We start from the raw sequence: 26,987 nt of genomic DNA, 5'->3' as shown, positions 1-26,987 counted from the left end.
CCAATGCGCTCGATTTAATCCTTAATATCATAATCTGTCCGACACCACGGCGGCGTCTGGTACCCGCAACTTTGCCCGAGTTTGAATATATCGACACCGATCAAGCACGCGTTATCTTTGCCCAAAGCGATTTTCGATTATTCACTCCTCCGATTGACCTTACGCCACCGCCTGGATTCGACTTGAACCGTTCACCTTCCTCTCCGACGGCTTCACGATTGGTCAGCCGTGCATCAACTACTCGTCTTTTCAGTGACGGTTGATGCTTCGCCTAGTCGACCAACATCTTGCCCAACTATACGATGCGTTCCACTATCTTGGTCCACCTTTCGCTGCTCATCACGTCCACTCACGCCTTCTTTCCCTGGCCTAGTCCGGAGTGCCTGGCAACGGGTGATTGCATTTTGCCGACGAAGAGGCACTTGAAGGATCAAGATGCGCTCGGATCTGATGCTGTAGATGCCGTCAAGGCTATCAAGGTCCCAGCCTTGCAAATTGGCGCCCAGACCACGGTAAGTAGAGTTGGTTCACATCCATGGTTCGTATCTGGATGCATCCCTTCCAATCCGGACACTGGATTGGAAAAGATTGCATCTGGGGATTTGTACCCGCACCCACACCACGGCTTGCTAACACCCGACCTCGTAGACCAAGGAGTCCGGCCCTGAACGAGTGGTCCGCGAAGTTCGACGACTCACCCGCAAGTATGCGAGGTTCCAATCCGCCGCCGTCCGCGAGGAGGCAATGAAGTCTAAGAGACAGAGTCAGTACCGTATTGTAACGGCTGCTGATACCACCCTCAAGAACGCGGCCGGCGTGGCCCAGGATGGCACCGACTTCTCCTACTTTGCCCAGGTCAAACTGGGTAACAACGAGAAGCCCATGTGGATGCTTATGGACACCGGGGCCGGTACTAGCTGGGTGATGGGTTCGTCTTGCAAATCGACAGCATGTGAAAAGCACAGCTCGTTTGGCCCCACCGACTCGAGCACGTACAGGCCCAAGGGCGAAGCCTTTTCGGTTGCCTACGGATCCGGCTCAGTCAAGGGCGAAAAAGTTACTGACACCGTATCTTTTGCGGGAATGAAGTTCGACTTCCTGTTTGGTGTTGCCAATGAGACCTCGGACGACTTCAATCACTTTCCCTTTGACGGCATTCTGGGACTTTCAATGGCAGGTGGCGAGACGGAGAACTTTATGCAAGTTGTCAAGAACTCCGCACAACTTCCCGCCAATATCTTCTGCGTGTACCTGAATAGGGCAGCAGACGGACCCAACACGAGCGAGATCAGTTTCGGGGTGTGCAACCCTAAAAAGTACACTGGCGACATCACCTACACTGGAGTTGGCAACGACCTCGGCGATTGGGCGATTCCTTTGGACGGCATTGCCTATGATGGTCTCAAGTCTGGCGCGGCAGGCAAGCTTGCTTACATCGATACCGGTACCTCATATGTCTTTGGTCCCAAGGACGATGTTGCTGCGTTTCACAAAAACATTCCTGGATCTACTGCGGACGAGGCGGGCACAACCTACAAGGTACCGTGCAACAGTAACAAGGATGTAACATTCAGCTTTTCCAACGTCAGCTATGTTATTTCTGCCAAGGATTGGAGAGGCAGCCCTGGTACCGATGGCACTTGCACAAGCAACATCTACGGCCATGAGGTCGTGGCTGGAGCTTGGCTCTTGGGAGATGTCTTTCTCAAGAACGTTTATGCCGTCTTCGATAAGGACCAGAAGCGTATAGGTGAGCTTCAGCGGTAGCCTTTTGTCGTACTTTGATAGATGCTGACTGTACTGGATAGGATTCGCGAAGAGGATCGACCCACCGCCAGTGACGACCACTTTAGCCATCGCCTCTACGGCCACACCACCAGTGGTTAACAACCCTGACCATACGGACGTTGGGACTGCTGTGGAGACGTCCGGGCCCGCACTTGGATTGGGTGGTCATGAGACTGCCACGGCGGAGACTGCTGCTGCGCAAACCTCGCCGGTAAAGCAGTCGAGCGCGGTATCGTCCGACGCTCTCATCAAGGTCAAGGCGGCCGCTGCCGCGGTCTTGTGCCTTGTAGCCGTGCTGGGATCCTACTAAGGAACACTTTTTATTTATTTTTCAAGCGCAGCAATCCCACGATTGCGAATTGGAGCGGGAAATTTGATGGTTATGTGCACATGATACCCCTAGGGACCGACACAGCCGGCCCCCTACAATACGGCCATTGTAGATATAGATATAACTTGTAATGGTAAATAAAAGCGTCTGATTCTTTTCTGGCTAAACCGTCGTCTTCTGATCTTCTTGAATGACTCGGCCCGCCTCAGCTGGCCCTTGTTTGTTGTGCTCTTCTCGACAGTTCCTGTTCTTGCCTCCTCGAGCAGGACTTCAGTAGACCAAATCAAACGCCATAGTAAAAACCGTATCGGACGATGGAGATCCTATCTGAAAACAAGACTCTTAGTCAGGCTTCAAGTTGACGTCCTCACAAGAGATTGTTGAACGTTTGCAGACTTTTTGACTCTTGTCCCTTTTTCGCGTCTGCCATAGAGACGTCTACTTGGGCGGAAGGTAGCTACATCCAAAACATGCCACGAACACGTTGCTGAAAGGCCAGTCTCACATTGCGTAATGTCCGTCTACAGACAAAGGTGTGTCTCATGAGCCGCCACAATGGAATAAGCAAAACACATGGACAATTGTAGTGGGCGCCATTTCTAGGCTTTTGCTCTGAATCTCTGTCGGGCTTCTACAACACAAGTCGTTTGTTTAATACTACAACTGCTTCAGGTCCCCTTTTCCTGGTGAAAACAGGTTTCTGAGCTTCTCTAAAATCCTACGCCAGTCTTGATCCGAGACCCGGCAACGTCATACTCTTACTCTGTCTAAACCAAAATAGACAACTCCTTTTACTCTTACAGGTAAGAAACTTTTACATGCATTGCGCCGGCCCGCCGTCGTCTGCGCAAATGTTAGAATCAGAACAGTACATGTTCAAGATAGTTGCAGTGGAGCAGACTTACTACGAATCATTTTGGCGACGGCTTGTATCAGACTGATCACCATGACCAAGCTGCCAAATACGACAATGCCCGCGGCGACGTACGTCTTCCAGGACCGGGTTGTGAGCTTGATGTAGCACAGTGGCGGAAGGATATATGCCATCGCGCAAGCAGAGGTGGCACCCACGAGCTCAAAAACGGCACCGACGTCGCAAGTGAGAAGACTTATGACCATGGCAGAAACGACAAGGGCGGAGCTGAAGATTAGGTGCAGGTTCATGTTGAACGGTTCGCCCGGGAAGAAGTAGTTGAACATGACCTCGCGGCAAACAAATCCCTCGAGGGGCAGGGTGGTCAGCATGTTCAGGCCGAAGCACAGGCGGGCCAATGTAACCATGACGTTGTCCGAGGGGAAGTTGTTGAGAACATTGCCGAGAGTCTTGTCACCAAAAGTAAGAAATCCTGCCAGGGCCATCAGGAGGCAGGCAACCATGGAGATGCCTGTCGAGTAGTGTGTGACGCGAGAAAAGCGGTCGATTGTTGGTGTTTTGAGGGAGCCGTAGATGAGAAGGGAGTTGTGGTGGCAGACGAAGGCTGAGGGGTGGTCAGAGAAGCTCGTTGGTGCGACAATTTGAGATTGAAGATACATACCGAAAGAAATCACGCCGATGGCTTCAAAGATGCCGGTGTTCACAGTCAAAAGGGCGGGTGAGAAGGACCCGCGCTCGGACTTGGGAGTGAGAGCTCCCTGAACCACGACGGTCGTTACGATGACTCCCATGCTGATGAGGGCCAATGTACTTGCTTTTGCCAGCTGTACAAGCCTCATTAGCTATCAATCCATATCATTCCTGTAATCCAGATCACTCACCTTCGCAATATCCCGGTATAGTGTCAGCGGGTAACTGATGCCCAGGACAAAAATCACAATAACGACCTGCCGGTTCGCCAAGAGGCCAAAGACCGGCATCTCCCTCAAATCGGGCCAAATGGCCAAGAAGACGTGTGGTATTGAGTCGCCGACAATGATACCAAATGCGACCATGCCGCCAAACGCAAACGCCCATTGCGCGACCGAGATGGCGATGAGTCCGGTTCTGCCGAAGCAGTGCTCCACCGTCCCCTGAAAGCTGTTACTTCCGGATAGCTTGCTGTTGATGACAATCAGGCAGATGGTCCAGTCGACGACGATCGTGAGGACGACCAGCAGGATGATGCCAGCCAGCAGTCCTGCCTGCTTGAAGGCGTAGGGCTGACCGATGATCCCTGCGCCGATGATGGAGTTGGCCATGTTCATAAAAGCCATGCGCAGGCCCGACTTGGGCCGCGCGCGCTCCTGCTCCGCCCACTCATGTACGTCTTCGGCGTCGGCGCCCCAGGGACTATTGGCGAGAGCGACTGAGGGGGCTTCGATGTCGGTCAGCAGAGGCAGACGGTGGTGCTCGTCGTGATTGTCGCCGCCGGGTGCGTGCTGGAAGAGCTCGTCGTCAATGTCGAAGCTGTCACGGCTATGGCGGGCGGAGCCATTACTCCTCGTCATGGAGGCGCGCGGCGGCGGCGGCTCGACAATGGAGGGAATGGGGTTGAAGCGGACGCGGTTCGGGGTCCGTGGCGTTCCTGGCGAGCGGAGGGATGTCGCATGCTTCGTCACAAAGTACTCGCCGCCGCCGCCGCCAACGCCACCATTGTGAGGGTTATCGTGGGAGAGAGGGTCGTCGGCGAGGAGACCTCTGTCCTCTTCGCTTGGGCCAGGAGCATCGTCCGGGTGGTGGGAGTCGTTTCGGTGGGCTCCATGAGTTGGGGCCTTGGCCATTGTAAGTTATTGCGATGTCATTTTCCGGCAAAAGGGGGTCAGGGGAAAAGACGGGATGATTGGACGGGCGAGGCTTCGTGGTTGTTGAAGGCCGCCGTTCGTCGTCGTCTTGGTTCGAATGTGGTGGAGGAGAAGGAACTCAAACAGGTGATTGTGTGTGTTCTGTGTTCAGAGGCGCAGGAGCGTCTACTGTCGGTCTCTTGCGGTTGACGTTGCAAGCTAGAGCTTACCTGACCTCAGATGGGAGAGTACGTACCATATCTCCCTCGAAGTGAAGGGACCGGGAACTGTCAGCAGTCCGCGTTGCCGGCAGCGCCACAGACAGGGGTGGGCGCCGTTCGATGGGTTGGGGGGTTAATTGCGCTGAGCAGCCATGTACCGAAGTGTACGAGTGTACCATTTCAACGTGAAACGGTACGGCTGATTACTTTGGATATTGGACTAGTCCTTTTCCGCCTTCTGGCCCATTTCTTTTTACCTGGGTAGGTATTCCACACAGAAAATCCGGTGTATTCAGGGCCAACGAGCGACTTATCGATGAAAAATAGTCCCACCCAACTTTGCGATAACAGCAGTAAGCAGCACGCAGTACAGCCGAATCAGACGACCCGAGCCTTTGCCAATGTGCCCTTGAACCGCCGAGAGACATCTGGGATAAGACACTGAGCCCGTCTTGAGTCCTAGCTTAGACTGACTACCTTACAGTCGAGACATTGTTTGCGTGTCTCCGACTAGGTATCGATTGGACGCCCGCTGAGGGAGGTTAGAAGACAACCACTCGGTCGGGCCCAAGGTACCGACAGACTGTCAAGGGTTGCCAATGACACCCGCTTGCAGCTCAGCTCAACTCGAGTATCGATTGATTAGTTCCATGGCTGCCGTAGCCCCTCCATCGCCCAGGCATTTGGTACGATAGGCAGCGTTGACACATGAGGGAGAGAGTCTGTCCCTCACATCCGAACCGGACTCACGAAAATCACACATCAGAGGCGGGGAAATCAACTCCTTTCATTCAACTTTTTTTTTTTTTTCGCACTACAGCCACGCTCACACACACGCATACTCATGTGTGTCACTGCTCTTACGTGACCCCAGCCGTCCAGCACGCACCTAATCTCGTTCACTCACCCGGGGCCCATCTCTCCTCACGCACATACCAAACCAATCTGGTAACCCGTCGCGTAACCGTTCACTCGCCCTTATCTTTCATCGCAGCGCCCCCGCCCCGAGCTCGGTCGTCGCCCGGTTCCGCCCGCCCGTCATGGACATGGACACTACGCCGGCGCTCTACGGCACCCCCGCCTCCGCCGGCCCCGGTCCAACGACAATGCCGGCGCCCTCGCCATCTGCTCACATCCCCTCGTTCGAGTCACATCCCTCGGCGACTGCAGGGCAATCAGCAGCAGCCGCGGCAGCAGCCGCCTCCTCGACAGGGGCTGCTCAAAGCCGTCCCTGCGACATATGTCGTCAGCGTAAGACGCGATGCGTCCGCGAGGAGGGCCGCGACAAGTGCGTCATGTGTTCATTTCATGGCCAGCCGTGCACATATCTTCGCGGGCCGCTCCCGCGCAAGCGCCGGAAGGCCACCGATCCCCCGGAGCAGCGTCCGTCCACCAATGGTTCCGTCTCAGCGCCCGCAGGTCCTCCACCCGCTCCCGTCCCGCTGGACCCTCAGGAAGAGATAACGTAAGTGTTGTGACATTTCCTTATCGCATCATAAGCTTCACTTGGAACGGCACTCAAGGTTCAACTTCATTCATGTGCACTGTTGTACCACACCCTTCCTTTTTCATACATTCCCGTTCTTCTTATTGGTTCATGCTGTCGTGCTCGTCACTCCGACCCCAGAAGACTTTGCCCTCGTTCACTTACACATCTCCTCATTGGTTCATCTCCCCATCTGGTGAGCCACCTGGTCTAATAGATCTGTTCTCACGTACAGACACCCCTCTCCCGAGTTGCTAGAGGCCCTGTCACCGTCCCTCGCCGGCTCAGAACACGCCGTTACCTTCCACCAACCCTCCCTCCTCGATGGAACCCTCGGTCTGCATCTCAAGACCCATTCCGAGTACGTCGGCAACACGAACTACCGGGAACCCTCCCTGCTAGACTTACACCGTCCTCATGACCCCGCCATCAGGTCTGTCCGCCGTCTCGATGAATCGACCGTCTTCCTCATCCACCGGGATCGAGAAACCTCTTCAGAACCTCAGAGAATAGCCGACCTCGACGCCATAGAAAAGGTTGTCCACCCCCTCGGCTCGACACTTGTGAACCTCTATTTCCGCATCGTCCACCCCAGCTTCCCCGTCCTCCACAAAAAGGTCTTCCTTGAGAAATACGCACGCTCCTACCATGAGTTCTCCCCGCCCCTGCTGGCTGCTGTCTACCTCCTGGCCCTAGACTGGTCCCTCTATGACCGCACCCTAGCCACCTCCTCATGGCAGCCCGACCAGACTGCTCTGGAGGCCCTTGCTCTCCGCACCATGAGCGATGACATGAAGCGGCCCAAGATCTCGACCCTCCAGGCGGGCCTGCTCATCCAGCAGCGCTTCCGGAACAACACCTGGACCTTCACTGCGCAGCTCATTGCCTTGGCACAGGGCCTCGGCCTCCACGTGGACTGCAGCGACTGGGCCATCCCGGATTGGGAAAAAGGTCTCCGCCGCCGTCTCGCTTGGGCGCTCTTCATGCAGGACAAGTGGGGGGCCCTCGTCCATGGCCGGCCGTCACACATCCGTCTCGACGAGGACTGGGACGTCCGGCCGTGCTGCATCGAGGACTTCCCCGAGAATGCCGCTGACGAGGAGCACGACCCGGAGGGCAGCGCCGAGGTAGTCGTCGGTCGCGAGCTTTTCCTGCGGCAAATTGAGCTGTCTCTCATACTCAGCGATGTGCTTGGGACGTTTTATACGGCCAAAGCTACTCGTCGCGGCGGCACCCTCGATCAGATCGGCACTGTAGGCGTCGCCGAGCTCGCGAAGCCCATCGTGATGATGCTGCGGGAATGGTACGCCAAACTCCCAGAAGCTCTCCAGCTACAAGAGACGCGCCTCAAGAAGCTCTCAGCAAATGGTAGACCCCCCCCCCCCCCCCCTTCGCCTCTTCCACAGTTGATGCTCGCACCACTAACACACCCAGGCTCCCTCCACCTTGCCTATATCTCCATAGACCTAGCTCTCCACCGCTCTCTAGTCCGCAACATCTCTTCCACCGCGCCGCCGGAGCTCCGCGCCGCCATTCGCACAGGCGCTCGCTCCCGCCTCGCCGCCGCATCCACCATGATCTCCAATCTGCAGATGGAGCACATTCAGTCCTTCTGGGGCTTCGCCGCCTCCGCCCAGCTCGCCGGCATCGGCTCTTTTGCAGGCCTCCTTTGGGCCACCTCGGACGACGACACCGAGGCCATGTACTACGCCGACCGCGTCGAGGAGTACCTCTGGAGCCTCAGAGTGCGCGCGCAGGCGGCGCCGTTTGCGAGGGAGGCGCTGAGGATGCTCGAGTCGGATGTCAGCGGGCTGGGCGCCGTGAGGGCCGCTGCTGAGGTTAAGATGTGAATCCGATCCCGGGAATCGCTCGGGCTGCGGTCACGGTCTTATGTGGGATAAAATGTACATTGTTGTTTTTGGCTGGTTGGGAAAAGTCTGGGGGGCTTCATTGTGCGAGATGCTTTTCGAAATTTGTTTCGTTTCTGGGATACCCGTACACTACCTTGGAGAAGAGACGGACGGAGCCTTTGGTTGTTCATATCGTGTTATATTATGCAAGCTGGCAGAGACCTCCCCAGCATTACAAGAATCTAAATCTATCTAAGCAACGACGTGGATTGCCTCTAGGTCTAATCAAAGCCATCAAGTGAAAAACCATTCATAACTCGTTATGCTTCGCGCAAAAGGAAGACAGTAAGCCGCCTCTTTATCTGGCCTCATTGCGTCTCAACAATGAGCAAGTCATCATACGGCCCAACGATATCCCCCTCCACAACCAGCATCTTAGCAACCCTTCCCTTGACGGGACTCCCAATCTTGATCTCCATCTTGTTCGACTCAATCCACACCAGCGCGTCGCCGACTTCGACCTCATCTCCGGCCTTGACCTCGCACTTCCAGCACCGGCCCGGCATCTGCGCCTTGACTCTCTCGCCCGGCACGTTATCCTCACCTTCTTCTCCGAAGACGCCGCGCCTCTCGGTCTCGGGCGGGTTGTACGGCTGGAGCAGCTCCTCCATAAAGGGTACGCTACGAATCGCCTCCGCACGGAGGCTGCGGGTGGCCTCGATGTCCGCTTTATTAGCCTCCAGCCAAGATTCGTATTCCTCGAGGTCGAGGCCGCCTTCTTCGATCTTGATGAGGTCCGTCATCCGATCTTGGGTCACGGCGGCATCAAGGTCGGTTTCAGAGACGGGGTAGAAGGATATCCTATCAAAGAGGCGGAACAGCCAAGGCTTGGAATCACCCCGCGAGGCAACGGCCGAGGCGGTTACGTCGTCCCAGATGGGCAGCGTGCGCCCTACAAGCTGGTACCCGCCTGGCGAGTCCATGCCGTAGATGCACATGTACTGCCCGCCGATGCCGACCGCGCCGCGCGGCGTGAAGGATCGCGACGGGTTGTACTTTGTCCCGAAGAGGCGGTGCCGCGGGTCCAGGGGCACAGCGCAGGGGGAGCCAAGGAAGACATCGCCAAGGCCTAGTACGAGGAAGGTCGCGTCGAGGAAGATGCGCTCGACGTCTGCGGGGAGTCGAGGGCGTTGAGGTGCTGAAGGAAATCGACGTTACTCGGGAGCCAAGGGGCCGTTGCGCGAATGGTAGCCACGTAGCGGGCCACGGCGGCACGGGAGACGGAGTCGTCGAAGGCAAGGGGGAGGTGGAATGTGCGGGAGGGGATAGAGGAGGGAACCGTATCGCCGAGCGAGACCTCATGCGCACGGAGGGCGGCAAGGATCGTCGTGGGCAGGGTTTTGGGTGTATATTGCACATGTAGGGTGCGGACGCCAGGGGAGAGCTCGAGGACGTTCGGGATGGGGTGTGTTTTGTGGCGGGCGATAAAGGAGAAGATCTGGAAGCTCTGACGAAGAGAGAAGACATCTTCGGTCCCGAACTCAAGGAGCATGGCGTTGTCACCGGCTTGGTGGACGGCGATGCGGCGGCCTGCGCTGCCGATGTCGCCAAGGAAGGGGTTCAAGTCTGGTGTGGTGGGGCTATTGGCGAGGGGGGCCACGTCCACCGCCAAGGGCGTGAGCTCAGCGATGGACTTTTCGAGGGCGGATTCAAGAAAGAGCGCATCGTCGACGGTGATGGGCTGGAGCTTCACCTTGTCACCTGGGCGGAATTGGCCGAGTTTCCACATCTCGGCTGAGGCTACAACGCAGAAGACGACAAACCCGCCGAGACTGGGTCCGTCGCAGGTAAGGATGACGGCTTCATCGCCAGTGAAGCTGACGCTACCGACGGAGTACGGGCTGTCATGGATGTTGGACGGGTGCAAACCTGCTTCCCCGCCGGTTTGCCGGGCCCACTGTGGTTTGGGGCCGTCTAGACGGATGCCGATGCGGTTACTGTTGTAGTGAACGATCCATTCGCCAGCGAAGAGTGTGTTAAGGCCTTGCTCGGTGAAGTGCTCAGGTGCAGTGTGTTGTCCAGGAACGACACCGATAGACCAGTGGGCATTGGCCGGATCGGTTGGGAGGGGAATGGCAGGCCCAGAAGCAACTGAAGGAGCAGCAGAGATCATGCTTCCTACTGGTATGAGATCACCGGATCGCAGGTTTCGTCCGTTGTGGCCGCCGACTTTACCCAGTGCAAAGGTGGAGCGTGAGTTGAAGATCTCGGGGACAGCAATGCCACCACGGATGGCGATGTAGCTACGATATCCGGATGTTGCGGTACCGATTGAGATTGTTTGTCCTTTCCGGACAGTGATGGACGTGTTCAGCTGGGCGACAGTATCGTCAAGCTTGACTTCGGCGGCAGCACCCGTGACAGCTACAATAGCATCGCAGTGGAAGAGAAGGCTGGGTCCGTGGATGGTGCACTCAAGACCGGCGGCGCGCGAGTCGTTGCCGACTAATTTGTTGGCGAGCCTGAAAGAGTAGTCATCGAAGGGTCCAGATGGCGGGACGCCAACGTGCCATAGCCCCTTGCGGCCTGGATAGTCTTGAACAGCAGTGAGAGTGCCTGGGTCAACGACTTCAACTATAGGCGCATCAAACGTAAAGCTGTTGAGCGATGTCGTGGTAAAGGCACCGGATCTGAACATCTCCGATGCGATAATTCGGCGGGCGTAGTCTAAGTTTGTCTCAACGCCCGTAATCACCGTCTTGTCCAAGGCATCTGCCAGCTTCGCCATCGCTGCCTCTCGATCCTCACCAGTGGCAATGATCTTGGCCACAAGCGGATCGTAGGAAGACGACATGTCCATACCGGCCGCAACCCAAGTATCAACACGCACACCTTCTGGAAAAGAGACATCCAAAAGACGGCCAGGGGCGGGGCGGAAGTCCTGAAGCGGACTTTCGGCGTAAACGCGCACCTCAATGGAGCTGCCGCTCACCTCAAAGCCTCCCGGCTTGTCGACAAAAATATCCTTGCTGTTGCCAGACGCCACGCGGATCATGCACTCAACCAAGTCCAGACCAGTCACAGACTCCGTGACTGGGTGCTCAACTTGCAGTCGAGTGTTGACCTCGAGGAAGTAGAACTCCAAGGTGTCGATGTCGTAGATGAACTCAATAGTGCCGACGTTACGGTATTTGACAGCAGAGGCAAGCTCGACGGCGGCCTGGCGCATTCTCTTTCGAACATCTAATGGTACGAACGTGGCAGGACTCTCTTCAATAACCTTTTGGTTTCGTCTTTGCAACGAGCAATCCCGCTCGCCCGCGGACGTGACATTGCCACATCCGTCGCCAATGATTTGTACCTCGATGTGACGGGCGTGCTCGATGAAATGCTCCACAAAGACACCAGAATCGCCAAAGTTTGCCTGTGCCAGTCTCTGGACACTCTTGAAGGCCTCGACGAGTAACGCGGCATCATCGCAGCGCTTTAGACCAATCCCGCCGCCGCCAGCAGTGCTTTTCAGCATCACAGGATACCGAATGCGCTCCGCCTCGGTGAGGGCCTCCTCCGCGCTTTTGAGTAGGTGCTTACTGCCTGGTACGACAGGTACCCCGGCTCCAATAGCTACATCGCGAGCAAGGTGCTTCAGCCCCAGCTGCCTCATCTGGTCTGCAGTCGGGCCGACCCAGATCATGCCCTCTGCCTCTACAGCAGAGGCAAAGTCGGCATTTTCGGCCAAGAAACCGTAACCCGGAATGACGGCATCTGCACCAGCACTCTTCGCGAGAGCGATGATCTGCGCACCATTGAGGTAAGTTTCCGAGACGGACGTGCCTTTGAGGGGAAGCGAGACGTCAGCGTTGCGGACATGTGGTGAGCGAGCATCGGCAGCAGAATGAATAGTGATGGCTTTAAGTCCCATTGAATGCAAGGTCCTGATGATGCGAACGGCAATCTCTCCACGGTTGGCAATGAGAACCGACTTGATGCCGCTGCCTGTCATAGTCGTCTCGACGGAAGGGGCAGAAGGGGCAATGGATTTGACAAAGGTACGCCAGCCGCCGAATGACGTGATGTCGGTGGCACCTTCCAGTCCGTAGGGCTCGCAGATGAACCCAAGAGCCCAGCTTCTGTCTGCAAGCTCAACGGTGCCAATGCCGAGAGGCGAGGGAATCGTCTTCAAAAAGCTGCCTAGCTCCGTTGTAGGCAGGTTCCAAACTTCGACCTGAATGGCACTTCCACCGCTTAGGACACGCTGCAAACCCGGCTTCTTTACTGTACCGCCGGTATTGAGAGAATATAATTTGTAGCTTGGGGAGGTCGTCGTAGCTATCTCTAGTGTTCCTCCACGAGACGTCAGGTCTTTATTCAAAGGGAACCCCGTCAGATGAGCACCTACCACCACAAGACGAGTCGTCTTTGGCTCGCCCGCGGCGATAGCGTCAAAGTTTCGGGCTTCAAGTCTTTCGATCTTGGTTGCACCTAATGGCCGTGTCTCAGTGGAGAGCCACTCTCGGGCCATGGAGAGAAGCTTCGGTTCATCCCATGCCGATGAGATCAACGTAATCCCGAAGGGCAGTCCATCCGACCTGAAACCAGCAGGAATCGCCAGGGCAGTCCAGTCCATAAAATTGACGAAGTTGGTGTAGGTGCCTAGGTAGGCATTCTCCTTGATTGGTTCCCGTACGAGATCCTCGATGGTAGGAAAGGTAGGGGTAGTGGGCACGAGGATGGCATCAAACTCGCCGAACTTGTTTTCGATCTCACGAGTTAGGTCTTGACGAAGATATTCTGACGCGAAGAGATCTGCTGCGTTGAACTCCTTGGCTCTCAGGATGATCTCCCGCACAGTCGGATCCATCTGGTCTTGGTATGCCTCGATGAAGTCCTTGATAGCGGCATAACGCTCAGCCACCCAAGGCCCCTCATACAGCAGGCTGGCGAGCTTGAACAGAGGAGAAAAATCCATTGGCTCGAGGGTCCACCCAAGGCTCTCAGCCTTCCCTAAAGCCTGCGCATAGGCTGCGGCTTGCTCTGTCTTGCCGAACCATGGTGGGTCATCACAAACTGCCATGCGATGGCCCTGAACTGTACTAGGGGTGTCCGGGCGAGCCCTCGAGAAGGAGTCTTCCGGATCGAAACCCTCCGCTGCGGCCAAGACCGTCTCGGCGTCATCGACTGTGAGAGCGAAGATGGAGACGCAGTCAAGACTGCGACATGCCGGCAGCACTCTGGTTGTGCTGAGGGCCCCTCTCGTAGGTTTCAATCCCACCAAGTTGTTCAACCCGGCTGGCACACGACCACTGCCAGCGGTGTCCGTACCCAGAGAGAAGGGTACGACGCCCCTTGCGACGACGACGGAGCTTCCGGAACTTGAACCACCACTGACCCTCGCGGGGTCAAAGGAGTTGCTTACAGGACCGTACGGGGACCTCGTACCCACAAGACCCGTAGCGAACTGGTCAAGATTGGTCTTGCCGAGTACGATGGCACCAGCAGCCTTGAGGCGGGCGATGATGGTCGCATCCTTGTCCACGGGACCGGTTGCAAAGCTGGGACAGGCAGCGGTTGTAGGGAAACTGGTGACGTCAATGTTGTCCTTTGCCGCAAAGGGGACGCCGAAAAGTGGTAATGAAGCACCAGATATGCGTAGGGATTCGGCGTAAGTCCATTGCTGCTCAATCTGGGTTTGGGTGGCCAGGGCAATCCAGGCATTCGAGTTCAACCTGGATTCGGACTCACGAAGCGACAAGAGACGGGTAAGGCCGTCCCCAGCCTCCTGTGCCTCTCTCCATTCCCTTACAGTGAGAGGAAAGGTGTCCTGGGTAGTGGAGCCTGTGAAAGGGCGAGCTCGTGTTAGTATTACCCCTTGACCGATCGGTATGACCCAATCCGGAAGCCTGGGTCAGCAGGGTGACTTCAACGCACCCATATTGTGTATTATATGCCAGAATTATCGGAGTAATTTTAAAAACAATGCGGGAAGGTCGTTGATCGCTGCTTGTTTCTAAGGGTAGCTAGCATTGGGGACACTGGACCTCTTGCCCTTTTTATGATCAAAAGTTTGGTCTCGGTTTCCACCGAGTGCGCAAGTTCATGAGAGAGGCCGTCGTCCACCCCGGATGTACTCTTCGGCAAAGCCTGCGGGCATTCATGTGAGTCGCCGGCGGGCCTTGATGCATCCAATCCATACAAGTCTTTCGAGACAGATCTGGCCAAGGTGGCCGGTCCAATGATGGGAGCGGTGCGAGCTTATCGCAGTGACGTCGAGTGTATGCAGTGTACTGCGATATGGGCAAGCCGGCCGAGTCGTCGGATAACGCTGCCCCTGAGGAAGGTGTGCTTAAGGGGGGGGAGATATCGATCAAGGTCTTGGCTTTCTGGGGATGTTTACAATAAGGTAGAGCTCGGCCAGCCCGGCGGCTTTGGAGGTGCGGGAGGGCCGCCGGCGGGTGAGGCTGACCTTTTGGACCTTCGATGCTACCAGCCGGTGCCGGCCGGATCCGCTCAGATGGGTCCCGTATGAGCGTCTTGTGGGATTACCTAATTTTGGATGCTGGATAATTAATCAGACACCTCAGGGACCCGTCTGCTTGGTGAATGTGGCTCGGCAGCTGCTACTGAGGCACGTGAGGCTTCTCTCAGAGGGATCGATCCTCCTCCAACTTATGGCTCGCCACACCGTGGCACAGCGTCAGGGTACAGTACCTAGCGAGATCCTGCCGCCGCCATTGTCGGCTGTCGCCTACCTTCGCACGGATCAAAGTGGAGAGAGGAATTTTCCCTGCCCGGTTTAGGTTCACTGGGGAAAAACGTTGCCAGCAGGGCCAGCAGGCGGGGATGAGCAGGATGTTCGCTTCCTTCCGAAAGCTCAGCCCTTTTCCCTTGGCCCCCTCTCGCTCAAACACTACTGACGTCGTCTGATCTTACCAACCTGAGTCGCTGTGGTGGCCTCAACAACTCACCGGCCTTGAATGCCACGACTGTTGCCAAGACGACATCAAGATTCATGAGTGTGGATTTTCAACGTCTGCGACGGAAGCTTGGGTATCTTGTGAAAACCTTCACCACGAGCGGGCAGCAACACGACTGGATGAAAGTGGTCGCGTCTGATTAGCCGCCTCTCGACCGGGTTGTGGTCGTACACGGCGTGTCAAACCCGATCACTGATCGGGATCACAGATACCAGCCGAGAATGATTCGAGCTCTGCTCAGTCTGTCCTTCACCGTCTTTCTGCCCGGACATGGCGAAGGCTCCTGACAACAAGCCTCTAAACGTCTCCAGTCATCGAGCCAAATAGACGCCGCTCCAGCCAAACAGCCGACCGCCCCGCCATCTTCATTGGTCAATCTGCAGGGATGCGAGTCGAGTCGACAAGGATCCCATCTGAGCTCGGCGCTTGCGCCTCTTCCCCATCACATCCTGCTGCCCAAAATAGCCAACCAGAACTGGAGCTGCCTGAGACGAGGGGTGTCGTCCTGCGTGCGACGCATCCCTTCGATCAATCGCGTCTATTGTGTCTTCTTCAGTCACACTGCATTGCATATATGTCTGCTTAGTGGCGCTTCTCTCAACGCCCGCCGTCGTGGTCTAACCCCTCACAAAGTTCACAACTTCAGTGTTGCACAGCTTCCCATTCTATATAGCCGCTGTCCCCTTCCTCCCAACGTCTCATCAGTACTGTTTCCCCCTCTTTTTTAGAACTGATTGTCTCATTCCGGCGATTCCAGTTCCTCGGGAGGCCGAGGCCGTTGCTTGATCCTTGTACTGCCGATCTGCTGGCTTTCGAGGCTGAGCCGCTCCATCGCCTCATACATCTCACTTGAGGAATACATCGCGTGGTCACTATGGCTACCCAGACCGGGACCGCCTCAAAGAGGCCCAAGTTGTCGTTGTCTATCAAGACATCGCCGGCCCCTCACACAAGGATCAACAAGTCCCTGTCTGTCGTCGACCCCAAGGATCCAACAGCTTTCAATACTCTCTCTAATGTCTATGTTACCGCCATTGAGCGGTCGACATCCGAGCCGCTCACTGCCATCAACACTTCGCAACAGCAGCCTCCGCGCTTGCAAAAGGACTCGAAACCTCTCCAGCTACGCATACAAACACCTTATGCCGTCTCATACCCCGAGACACCGTTGACCGCACATCCCATCTCCCCTGCTGTTGCTATGGAGATGACCTTTCCAAGTACAATGACTGCGACTCCGCCTCTGTCGGCTGGCCCCATGGACTCGGACGGCCCTCAGATGTTTGGATTCTCTCCCATCGACACGAAGACCCCGTTGACAGCAATCGGGTCCATTGCCTTGCCAGAGCCGCGCTCTCAACGGAAAAGAACCAACCTCTCCTTGACAGGCTCGAAGTTGCCATACACCCACCCTCGCTCCCTCCACAGCATCCTCCGCAATTCGCCTCTTCCTCCCCCAACTGCCAAGACACCCATCTCACCAAGGCGACAATCGCTGCGCTTGCAGGAAAAGGCGGCCCGCCGCGTGGCCTACAATAGCCCCATTGAGCAAACCATTATCACCGAAACGTATACCAAGTCTCACATCGACCTGCTCACTGAAGATGTATCACCGGCGTCACCCACGCCAGCCCAAGAACCGAACAACGTCCTTGACGCCGCCATGGCTTTCACGAGCGACGAAACGCGCGACGGTGGCATGACCCCAGGACCCTTTGAGGAGATGCGGCGGCGAATGGCCGGACTGGCAGCTAACTCGCCACCAGTCAGCCCATCAGGCGGAATCAGGAAGCGGAGGCGCAGGGAGAAGAAGCGCCGTTGGGTTTGGACCATTGGCAACCAAGAGGAGGACGAAGAGAACCTGGGCGGGGCAGTAGCAGCCTTGCGGGCGGCCGAGGCGGTAACACAAACACCAGAGCCTGCCCAAAAGAGACCCAGGGCCCCGGTGGTGGAGGTGCAGACCTGTGGCGATCTCCCGACGCCTAGCGTCGAGACGTTTGAAGAGGCTGGCGAGGTTGAGATGTCGGACACGAGCAGCGTCTCGTGCGATCGGGGCCTAACGCCGGGGGACATGGAGGTTGATTTGACGACGCCAACGGTGCCCAAGCGCCTCATGTCACAGAGCGACCGGCTTGGATCGGCCGACCTAATCAATCCGGAAACTGGTAGCAGACGGGACACGCCCATACCTCCTGATATGGTGGTTCATTGATGTGAGAGTGATGGACTGGATGGTATCTAATTCGATTAGTCGAAGGCGCTTGGGTATCGCATTCTTTGGTGTTGGGGAAATTTTTTCTTTTTTGGTGTTTGGAATCGTGAAAATATGGCTTCGGAGTGTAGGATATGTACTAGTACCAATACAAGTTAATGAGAACACGAACCAACATGACCATGTCCTCGACGTTTCCACGGTGCCCATGTTGGATATAGGGAACGGCCTTGGGATAGTCGACGGTCTCCGCCGAGATAATCAAGGCTGAGGGCGGACATTTGGCCAACAAGCTCGCTGCCATGCACGAGATGTTTTCGAGGCCTGCAAGGTGCCAGAGAACCAAGGGTGGAAGACATATCGGTCGATGGATTGATCCAGAACCGCGTGATGAGATAAGCCCGTCCAGCTTTTGGAAAACGTCCACACTATCGTCAGAAAGCGGAGACGTTGCTCGAGAGTGGACTGGCGAGGACAACCTTGGCTTGCGTAAGGGGTGGTGGTACTATGTATTTTTGTGACAAAAACCCCTGCAAACGCAATCGCTGTCACGGAATTGCGGCATCCATGTCCACGAGCCGCACGGAAAGTTTGCGACAGACTGACCTCATCCACACCTGGTGGACCAAGTGCACGATGCCCAAAACTATCCCATGTTGATCAATGACTTTTGATGTTGATCTCGTCTCCCGAGGAAAGGGCCGCATCAATATTGCTGATCAGAACGAGAGGTCTCTGCAACCAATGGTCAATAGCCGGAGCAAATGATCCAACCATGCACCCCTTGGGCCCTATTCAGCTGTCAAGCTCAAAGGAGGCGACCTAACCCTGGAGCCAAGTAGCAACAAACCGAGACGGCTAAGCCAGTGGAAACAGTCAAGGCCAATGAACACGCGGCCCGAACTGTTGTCTTTCCCCAGCCATTTACGCAAGCACATAGCGATCCCTGCCGCGGATCGGCCACAGCTCGTCGCATCGTTGTCACGCAGCCCATCGAAAAAACAGGTATACTGAAAGGGTAGCGGGAATGTTAACTTGCCTTTTCGCCAAAGAAGCCACGCACAGCAGATTCCATCGGACCCAATTAGCGTGGAGCGTTCCAGCCACAGTTGGCTGATGGTTCTACCGCGTCGCTAGTCGAGGGGACCTTGCTCGAGGAATGTTTGCTGAGAGGCTTGTCAGGAGAACGCAGCCCAACGCAACAGAGTGTGGGATGGAAGCAAGAAATCCGGCAGACGCTCGGACCATCATAAGTACCGGAGACTTCTTCCGTCATAGAGCCTGCAAGGAGCCGGGGGTGGGGCCGGCCCTTTGCTTAGTAGGCCTTCCGGCAGTAAGTCGCAAGACAAACTACGTCATTGACCATCACAGCTTCCCAGCCTGTCAAGCCTAGAATGCAAGCTGCAGCTCGAAGGAGGAAACTCGACCAAGCTAAGGTGTTGGGTGTGTGCCAGTTATGTGCCTGCCACAGCTGGGCAAGGTTGAAGCTGAATGAGCTATGAGGCAATTGGAGGGGCACTTTTTCCACGTCTAGGCCAGCTTTCAATGCTGGTTCTCCGCAATCCGCATCCGCATTCCCATCGCTAATATATCCCATCCCCCAAAGTCTTGATTCTCGACTCTCCCAGTTCTGTCGGCTGAGTTCCTCGTTTGCCAATTCTCTTCGCCTTTTTGTCTTTCACTAGACTTTGGCCAATTGACGGAACAATACTTGCTTCCTGTTCCTATTTCGGTTTCGACAGCATAACCTCAGCTACGACTGACGACGGGGTCTGCCTAAACCCATTTGAGTGCCGCTCCTAATAAGAACTGCAGTATAAGAGTCGGGCTGAAGGGTTGTGAATGGTAGCAAGATGAACATTGACGAGCACAAGCTGCCGACCGGCGGCCAGCATTACAGCGCCCGGAACAAGATCCCCAACATTCACGAGTTCGTCGCCCAGCTCGACAAGGAAAAGCGGGAACGCGATGCCGCCATCGAAGCAGAGGACAAGGAACACCAGAAGATTCAGAGACAGGCTCAAAACCAACCCCATGGCGATTCTAAGGACCATGTCCCCGAGAAGAAGGACCGCAAGAAAACCAAGACGGTGCGGGATCCCGTCACTGGCAAGGACGTCGAGATCGAGGATCCCAAGGATGACTTCAAAGAAGTCGTCGAGAACCCTAAGGTAAGCAACCGGCAATCCATAACAAACCTGCCTGTCATGCTCAAAAGAACGATACTGATATGGAAGTGGCACAGCTTTCCATTCCCAACGAGAATCTCGGAAAGAAGGCCACAATCTCCACGTCGTCGAAGCAGTCCGGCGAGGAGTACCGACACGCCCAAGATGTCACAGCACCTCCCGACCCAGTCGAGCCCGGAAGCACCTCCGACGTGCCGATCCACAGCGAAAAGACCAACGTGACCTTCTTCAAGACTCCTAGCGTAAGCTACGAGCCCATGTTCGAACATCTCGAACGGCGAGCCAACATCTTGTGTGCCGGCATCTTCTTTAGCATTGTCATTGTCGGCAAGTTCTTTGGTGGAGCGCTCTACGGCCTGATCCCTCTTGGATTCTGCGTTGCGTCCGGTGTCTTCTTGTGGGTGAAGGACCTTATTACGAAGGGAAGGAACACGGAATGGTCCAGTGAACAGGAGCGTGGTGAGACTGCCACCGTCAACTTGGTTCCCGAGTCCGTCGAGGTAAGAACCGTTACTCCCTTGTGGCTGGTATTCTGCTGACCATTCATCAGTGGATGAACACTGCAGTTGGAATCATGTGGAATCTGATCAACCCTGAGATGTTTGCTGGTGTTGCCGACACTCTTGAGGACGTCATGGTCGCTTCGGTTCCTGGCATCATCGAGAACGTCCGTGTGGCCGATATCTCCCAAGGCAGCAACCCTCTTCGAATCCTTAGCTTGCGCGCCCTACCGGACAGTCACGTTAAAGACATCAAGGAGGAGTCCCACAGGCAGAACCAGAAGAACACCGACCCCAACGAGCTGGCGGCCATGGAGCAGGCTGGTTCTTTTTACAACTTGGAGGCCTCGGTCGCCTACCATGCAAAGCCATCTGGTGCCGACGTCTCGTCCAAGGCCCGTAATATGGGAATGCAACTTGTGTTCTACCTAGGTGTTAGGGGTCTTTTCGGTGTCCCCCTTCCAATCTGTGAGTTAAACCGGTTCCGCCTTCTGAAAGCATTGCCTGACTGTTTGCAGGGGTTGAACTTCAGGGCCTCGTCGCTACGGCCAGAATCAGACTTCAGCTCACTCCTGAGCCTCCTTTCCTCAAGACCCTTACGTTTACACTCATGGGCATCCCCAAGGTGCAAGCAGGTTGTACTCCGATGATTGAGAAGGGTGTCAACATTCTCAACTTGCCCCTCATCTCCAATTTCGTCAACTGGGCTATTGGTACCGCTGCTTCCATGGTAGGTTTTGCGTTTCCAAATTATCTATCCACACGACTGACAATGGTACAGTATGTTGCCCCCAAGAGCATGACACTGGACTTGAGCAAGATGCTTCAAGGCGACGATATAAAAAAGGAGACGCTTGCCCTCGGTCTTCTCTTTATCCGTATCCACAAGGCTGTCGGTCTTAGCAAGCAGGATCGCCGTGGCAGCGAAGGCGGTGGCTCTGACCCTTACATCACTGTCGCGTGGAGCAAGTTCTCAAAGCCTCAATTCTGCACTCGTGTTATTCAGGATGACCTGAACCCCGTCTTTGAGGAGAGTTGTGGGCTCTTGGTCACTGCCGACCTGATCAAGGCAGATGAGCAGCTTTCGGTCGAACTTTGGGACAGCGATCGATCATCTGCGGACGATGTTGTTGGCAAAGTTGAATTGAGCATCCAAAAGCTCATCCAGCACCCTGGCAAGATGTTCCCTCAAGTTTCGAAGCTTGCTGGCGTCAAGGCTGAGACTACGATGCCCGGTGAGCTTCACTGGGAGGTTGGTTTCTTCGGCAAGACCCAGTTCCGCAAGGCTCTCCGCACCGACGGTAAGGATGTCAACCTGCCCCCTGAACTGAAGGACAAGAAGGAGCTCCAGGATGAGAAGGGCACTATCGAGAACGCAGAGGAAGATGCCGTCGAGCACACCCCTCCCGACCCATTGTGGCCCTCGGGAATTCTCAGCATCGTCGTCCACCAGATTGTCGGATTGGAGCTCGCCAACGTCAAGGGTTCCAACGGCAAGCGCAAAGGCCGCGAGTACGAGCCTGCCCGTCTGGATGCTGGTGAAGTCAAGGAAGAGCAAGGAAGCAAGTTGCCCAGCTCATACTGCACAATTCTTGTCAACGATGAGTTGGTTTACAAGACGCGAACCAAGGCCGTGTCTTCACAACCTATATTCAACGCTGGCACGGAAAAGTTTATTCGTGACTGGCGATCAGGCATCGTAACCATCACGGTTAGAGACTCGCGCAACCGACAACACGATCCCATCATCGGTGTCGTGCCACTTAAGCTATCCGACATTCTGCAAACCGGGAGTGAGGCCACAAGATGGTATCCTCTGGATGGCGGTGTAGGATACGGAAGAATTCGCATTTCGATTCTCTTCAGATCCGTTGAGCTTCGCCTTCCCCCAACTCAACTGGGCTGGGACGTCGGTACGTTCGAGTTCACTTCGCGCGAAATTACGGCTGCCGGCTATGGTCACTCGAAGACCAAGATTAGACTCCGCACGGGCGGAAGCTCCGCCAGCATCAAGAGGGACACGTGTAACAAACTCGAGGACCAAGAGGGGTGTTCTTGGGATATTAGCGGCGAGAACAAGCACGACAAGATTCGGCTTCCTGTCCGTTACCGATACAGGTCTCCTGTCTTCTTCGAATTCTACCCACCAGGTAAACGTCACGCCGAGGCATTCGCGTCGCTGTGGCTTCAAGATTTCCCTGATCAAGAGGAGCGGGAATTTGATATCCCAATTTGGAAGTGCGATAAGGGTCTGCGCCTGTCACAGAACTACATTACCGAGCAGAACTTCAAGGACATTCCCGACATCCACATTGAAGAGCTTGGCCGACTGAAGTTCCGTGGTCGCTTTTCCACCGGAACGGACAGTGACCACGTCAAATTCGTCACTGACAACGATTCGCGCGAGACCATTGAGACCTGGGAGGCTTGCTTCGCAGAAGGTGTTCGAGGCGAGGAAGTCAAGACTGAAGTTCCTCCCGCGGTCCAGAAGCTCCATGATGAATCTCTTACTCACGGTCGCGATGTCCTTGCCCAAGCCGACCCAAAGGACAAAGAGAAGTGGTTGTCCAAGGATGGCACGGATTGGAGCACAGCTTTCGGACAGGACCCTACCAAGTTGATCGACGGCGAGCAAGAAGATCTCAACTCCGAGGGACGCGATGATTTCGACGAAGACTACGACGACGATGATAACAGCAGCGATCTCGACCTTGGGATTGCGGACGCTAGTACCAAGGCAGAAAGCGACGGAACCCGGCAATCAATCGATAGCAATGTCAGTGAGGCACCTTCGAATGCTTCCAAGAAAGGCAACGGTCCCATCCAGGCATACAAGGACTACAAGAGCAGGAGCCGAGACCTGCACCGTCAGCACCGCGGGCTGATGCAGTGGCGCCCGATGCGAAACGTGCAGTTTGCGAAGAACGAGGCCAAGTTCGCCGTCCGGAAGATGACCAAGTTAGGCGCTCTCAACGGGCGCAAGCCGGATGTTGAGACAGAGGTTTAATCCGCATTTCTTTTGTTCGAGTCAACATTGGGGTGAAACAAGTATTGAGGCAATGAGTACCTGGGAAATGTGGTTTTATTCTCTGACGGCCTTTCATAATGTTTATGAAGTATACCTAAGTTCAGCAGATTGTGTAACGAATTGGGAGGGTGGCGTTGAGGGTGTATTTGTAGTCAAAGCAGGCAAACATGAGTTTTGAGCAATAACCAGCCCTGGTCTCAAGTGAAATGTGCTAAAAATCATTCACAACGGAGCCCGAAGTGGGCAACTGGAAGTCCTGGAATTATTTCTTTTCAGTTTCTTTGCTAGCATTGACAACTATATTGAATCTATGTGTAGTCTGGGTACTTCCAAGAGTTGAATCATTTCTTTCCCTTTCGTCCGCTGAAGCCCCATCCAATTTGGTTCGCCATCTTGACGTTGACGCCGAGCTCATCAGCATAGGTGTAAACCAGACCCGGGTTCTTTTGGAACCACCGACCACACATAATGACATCCAAGCCCGCCTGGAGGAAGCCTTCTGCCATGGTTCCGGTGCTAATACCACCAACAGCCGACACAATCAACTTGTCGCCAACCGCCTTCTTAATCTCCTTGGCGAAGCCTGCTTGGTAACCAGGGCCGCCCTTGATACTCGTCGACTGCAGAGGGTGGATGCCTCCCGAGCTGACGTCGAGGAAATCAACGCCCTTGTCAGCGAGTATCGGTGCCAACCTGCAAGAGTCCGCAACGGTCCAGCTCTCGGGGAACTCCTCCTTCATGTCGTCGAACCAGTCCGTCGCGCTGATGCGCACGAATAGGGGCATCTCCGTCGGGATCGCTGCACGCACCAGGTCGGTGATTTCCAGCACCAACCGCGTGCGGTTCTCCCAGCTTCCGCCGTACTGATCTGTGCGCTGGTTGCTGATAGGACTGAGGAACTGGTGGACCAGATATCCGTGGGCAGCGTGGATCTCAACAACATCAAAGCCGGCCTTCACAGCCCGCTTCGCCGCGTCAACAAAGGCAGTCTTGAACTCTTGAATCTGCTCTAAAGTCATGGCCTTGGGTTGCGGATAGGCATCGTTGAAGCGCAGCGCCGAAGGGGCGTACACCTCGTCGGGCCAGCCGCCAACCTCAGCGCTCGAGGTGGCGTTCATGTGCAGGAACGGCGCGACGGTGCTGGACTTGCGACCAGCGTGGCTGAGCTGAATGCCAATCTTCTGGCCTTGGCTGTGGGCGAAGTCAATAATACGGCGTAACGGCTCGATCTGGCCGTCCTCCCACAAGCCAATGTCCTGGGGCGTGATGCGTCCCTCTTTCTGCACCGCTGTAGACTCCATGATCGAGAGGCCGGGCCCGCGCTGGATGATGCCACCGAGATGGGTCAGGTGCCAGTCCGTGGCGTAGCCATCCTTGGCCGAGTACTGGCACAGTGGCGCAAGGAAGATGCGGTTCTGGAAGGTGAGGCCCCTGACGGTGAGCGGGGTGAAGAGTTTGGGGACAGGGGCGCCGGTTGTTGTGCTGATGGCCGTGCCGGAGACGGGGTCTTGCTCCGGGGTGAAGTACGGGGCATTCTTCGCCGCGGGGCTGGGGATGGGAGCGAAGTACAACGACTCCTTCGTTTCGTTGGTTTGTGAGCCCATGGTGATGTGTTGTTGATGTCTTTGTTCCCGGGCAGGTTGTTGGTGAGGTGTAATGATGGTGTGACGAGGATGAGAGACACCGGACGAAGGATATTGCTCGTTTTTATGTCATTAAATTTAAAGTCTTGCTGAAGACTACCAACTTATGTCATGAAATTGTTTTGCAGTCCGTAGGCGTGAGGCCGAGTGTTTCGGCGCCAAAGGTTCGCCGCCGAGGCCTGCCCGGCCTAACTGTAGGGCTTCGGTCGCTTCATTCGTGGTTCAAGCCGCCGGTGGATGTAGTGTGCGTCGGAACCCTGCTAGTACTCAATTCTTGAAGATTTTACTTCGGCATGTCCTTGTGTACAATTTACCTCTCGTGGCAGGATGGCCGGATGACTAGTCATCTCCAGCTGCCGGGAGACACATTGCAGAAGCCGCTAGCCCACCTCAAAGGGTATTCGGCGCACGACCTTTTCATGCCGTCGGCAAAACGGACATCACGCCGGTCACCTAAGAAGTGAAGAAATTGGTTGGGCTTCCAAGACCATTCCACCTTATCAAACACCTTCTAGAAGCCTAGGCATTCCATCTTGTTTATCTGCAATGCTTACCCGCATAGATCGCGTAGCTAGTCTGGCTTTTTTCCTGGTCAGATTGGAGCCCCGGGTGCAGCTCTGGCCATTTCACTGATAGTAGGAGTTCTCGCATCATGTCTCACACCTCATGTGCGATCTACAAGTAAACAGAAGGTCCAAGTTATGTGGAAGACAAACACAAAGTTTCTAGAGAATATGGAATTTTAACCTCGACAGCCAAAGCCTTGAAGTGGTGATTTGCAGACAGCACCCTCCAGGAAAGAAAAGGCTCTATTACTATGCTTACTTGCCTACAGTCTTGTATATAGAATTATATCCGAGAAGTGACTTCTCTTCCAATGCCGCAAAGTCTTGTCCCCGAAATCGTTCGGGGTTCAAAGCATATCGAGTTTCTTGGTCCACACCCTCACCATCAATCAATTTCGTCAGAAACTTGGCCGTGCCTGCTGCGTGAGTGACCCAAATTGCAACAGCCAAATGTAAGCCTGGCGTAGATTGTACTGACCCAGCAAGCGGCATGTTATCGGGCGTCATTGAGAAGATCCCATTAAAGCTGGCTCCCTGGTCGAAGTCTTCTCCGGTAGCTGGCGGCAACAACCCTGTCGCAGATTTCAGTGTCTGCTTAAAATCTTTGACCCATCTTCCAATGGCGGTGCCATTCGTCGGTTTGCATCCGAGGGGCTCATGGTCATAACTGCCGATACCGTATTTGTCGCCGTGATCTCTGGCGTAGACATGATGCTCCGGCCAACGGACGAAAGGCAGCTTCCGTGGTAACGAGTTCCTTGGTTGACCATACATGTATGGGTGACCGACAGGGATGACCGGTACTGGGAAGTCAAGATCGCAGCACAGGTCTTGAGCCCAGATGCCCGTCGTGATGACGACTTTGTCGGCATCGAGTTGTTCGACAGAGTCGCCGTCAAGAACTTCTACGCCGGTAACGCGACCATCCTGGATAAGAAGCTTATTGACATCGCGTTGCAATAGTTGCACCCCTGACTTCTTTGCTTCCTCGTGATAGAAGGAGGTGATTTTGCAAGCGTTGGCCGTGCCGTCGGTTGGAAACAAAACCGCCATCCCAGAACTTGACTCCTTCACAAGCTCTGGCGCTAGTACATGCGCTCTCTCGATGCTCAGCATCTCAGCCGACAGACCCATTTGCGCCGCACTCGTGCATCTCGACTTCAGTCGCTCAACTCCAGCTGGTTGAAAGGCAATTTCCAAACCGCCCACAGCGTCGAAACCTCCAGGGATCTTAATGTACTCTGCCACGGTCTCAACAGCCAGTTTAGTAAGGACTTTGGACTCGTTGAATTGGCCGACGAATCCCGGTGCGTGGCCTGTGGAGCCGAGGAGCGGGCCGAAAGAACGGTCGATTATTGTGATATTCCGGGGTGTAGGTGATGCGGACAAGAAATGGGCCAAGGCGGACCCGACAATGCCGGCACCAACGATTATGATGGTTTCGATAGGTTCGGACATTTTAGGAACGGGAAGGAGCGGATCGATGTGGTTAATTAATGCGG

General features: G+C 55.3%; 8 protein-coding genes across 8 annotated transcripts; 4 read left to right on the top strand and 4 right to left on the bottom strand.

The window, feature by feature from the left end:
* Positions 1-302: 302 nt before the first annotated feature.
* On the top strand, positions 303-2,098 carry ColSpa_07353 (aspartic-type endopeptidase ctsD; the record flags this gene model as incomplete). Its single annotated transcript, XM_049273565.1, has 3 exons — positions 303-512; positions 649-1,750; positions 1,809-2,098. 3 exons carry the CDS (start codon positions 303-305, stop codon positions 2,096-2,098), a joined length of 1,602 nt encoding a protein of 533 aa, XP_049129522.1.
* An 835-nt stretch (positions 2,099-2,933) lies between these two features.
* Positions 2,934-4,816, bottom strand: ColSpa_07352 (vacuolar amino acid transporter 3; the record flags this gene model as incomplete). Its single annotated transcript, XM_049273564.1, has 3 exons — positions 2,934-2,962; positions 3,025-3,817; positions 3,875-4,816. 3 exons carry the CDS (start codon positions 4,814-4,816, stop codon positions 2,934-2,936), a joined length of 1,764 nt encoding a protein of 587 aa, XP_049129521.1.
* Positions 4,817-6,077: 1,261 nt separating this feature from the next.
* On the top strand, positions 6,078-8,373 carry ColSpa_07351 (transcriptional activator ptaB; the record flags this gene model as incomplete). The annotated part of the gene is made up of 3 exons (XM_049273563.1): positions 6,078-6,502; positions 6,759-7,891; positions 8,012-8,373. The coding sequence occupies 3 exons, from the start codon at positions 6,078-6,080 to the stop codon at positions 8,371-8,373; spliced, it is 1,920 nt and encodes a 639-aa protein (XP_049129520.1).
* A 368-nt stretch (positions 8,374-8,741) lies between these two features.
* ColSpa_07350 (urease) lies at positions 8,742-14,305 on the bottom strand (the record flags this gene model as incomplete). The annotated part of the gene is made up of 3 exons (XM_049273562.1): positions 8,742-9,544; positions 9,592-14,208; positions 14,302-14,305. 3 exons carry the CDS (start codon positions 14,303-14,305, stop codon positions 8,742-8,744), a joined length of 5,424 nt encoding a protein of 1,807 aa, XP_049129519.1.
* Positions 14,306-16,221: 1,916 nt separating this feature from the next.
* On the top strand, positions 16,222-17,559 carry ColSpa_07349 (uncharacterized protein; the record flags this gene model as incomplete). The annotated part of the gene is made up of 1 exon (XM_049273561.1): positions 16,222-17,559. One exon carries the CDS (start codon positions 16,222-16,224, stop codon positions 17,557-17,559), a length of 1,338 nt encoding a protein of 445 aa, XP_049129518.1.
* A 1,853-nt stretch (positions 17,560-19,412) lies between these two features.
* On the top strand, positions 19,413-23,255 carry ColSpa_07348 (meiotically up-regulated gene 190 protein; the record flags this gene model as incomplete). Its single annotated transcript, XM_049273560.1, has 5 exons — positions 19,413-19,730; positions 19,805-20,248; positions 20,299-20,716; positions 20,767-20,978; positions 21,030-23,255. The coding sequence occupies 5 exons, from the start codon at positions 19,413-19,415 to the stop codon at positions 23,253-23,255; spliced, it is 3,618 nt and encodes a 1,205-aa protein (XP_049129517.1).
* A 362-nt stretch (positions 23,256-23,617) lies between these two features.
* On the bottom strand, positions 23,618-24,880 carry ColSpa_07347 (NADPH dehydrogenase afvA; the record flags this gene model as incomplete). Its single annotated transcript, XM_049273559.1, has 1 exon — positions 23,618-24,880. The coding sequence occupies one exon, from the start codon at positions 24,878-24,880 to the stop codon at positions 23,618-23,620; it is 1,263 nt and encodes a 420-aa protein (XP_049129516.1).
* Positions 24,881-25,740: 860 nt separating this feature from the next.
* On the bottom strand, positions 25,741-26,943 carry ColSpa_07346 (dimethylglycine oxidase; the record flags this gene model as incomplete). The annotated part of the gene is made up of 1 exon (XM_049273558.1): positions 25,741-26,943. One exon carries the CDS (start codon positions 26,941-26,943, stop codon positions 25,741-25,743), a length of 1,203 nt encoding a protein of 400 aa, XP_049129515.1.
* Between the last annotated feature and the right edge of the window lie 44 nt (positions 26,944-26,987).

This window comes from Colletotrichum spaethianum (assembly GCF_022836535.1).
Source record: "Colletotrichum spaethianum MAFF 239500 DNA, contig18, whole genome shotgun sequence".
Classification (NCBI taxonomy): Eukaryota; Fungi; Ascomycota; class Sordariomycetes; order Glomerellales; family Glomerellaceae; genus Colletotrichum; species Colletotrichum spaethianum.
The sequence above is the reverse complement of the archived record's forward strand: the minus strand, read 5'-3'. Positions and strand labels throughout refer to the sequence as shown.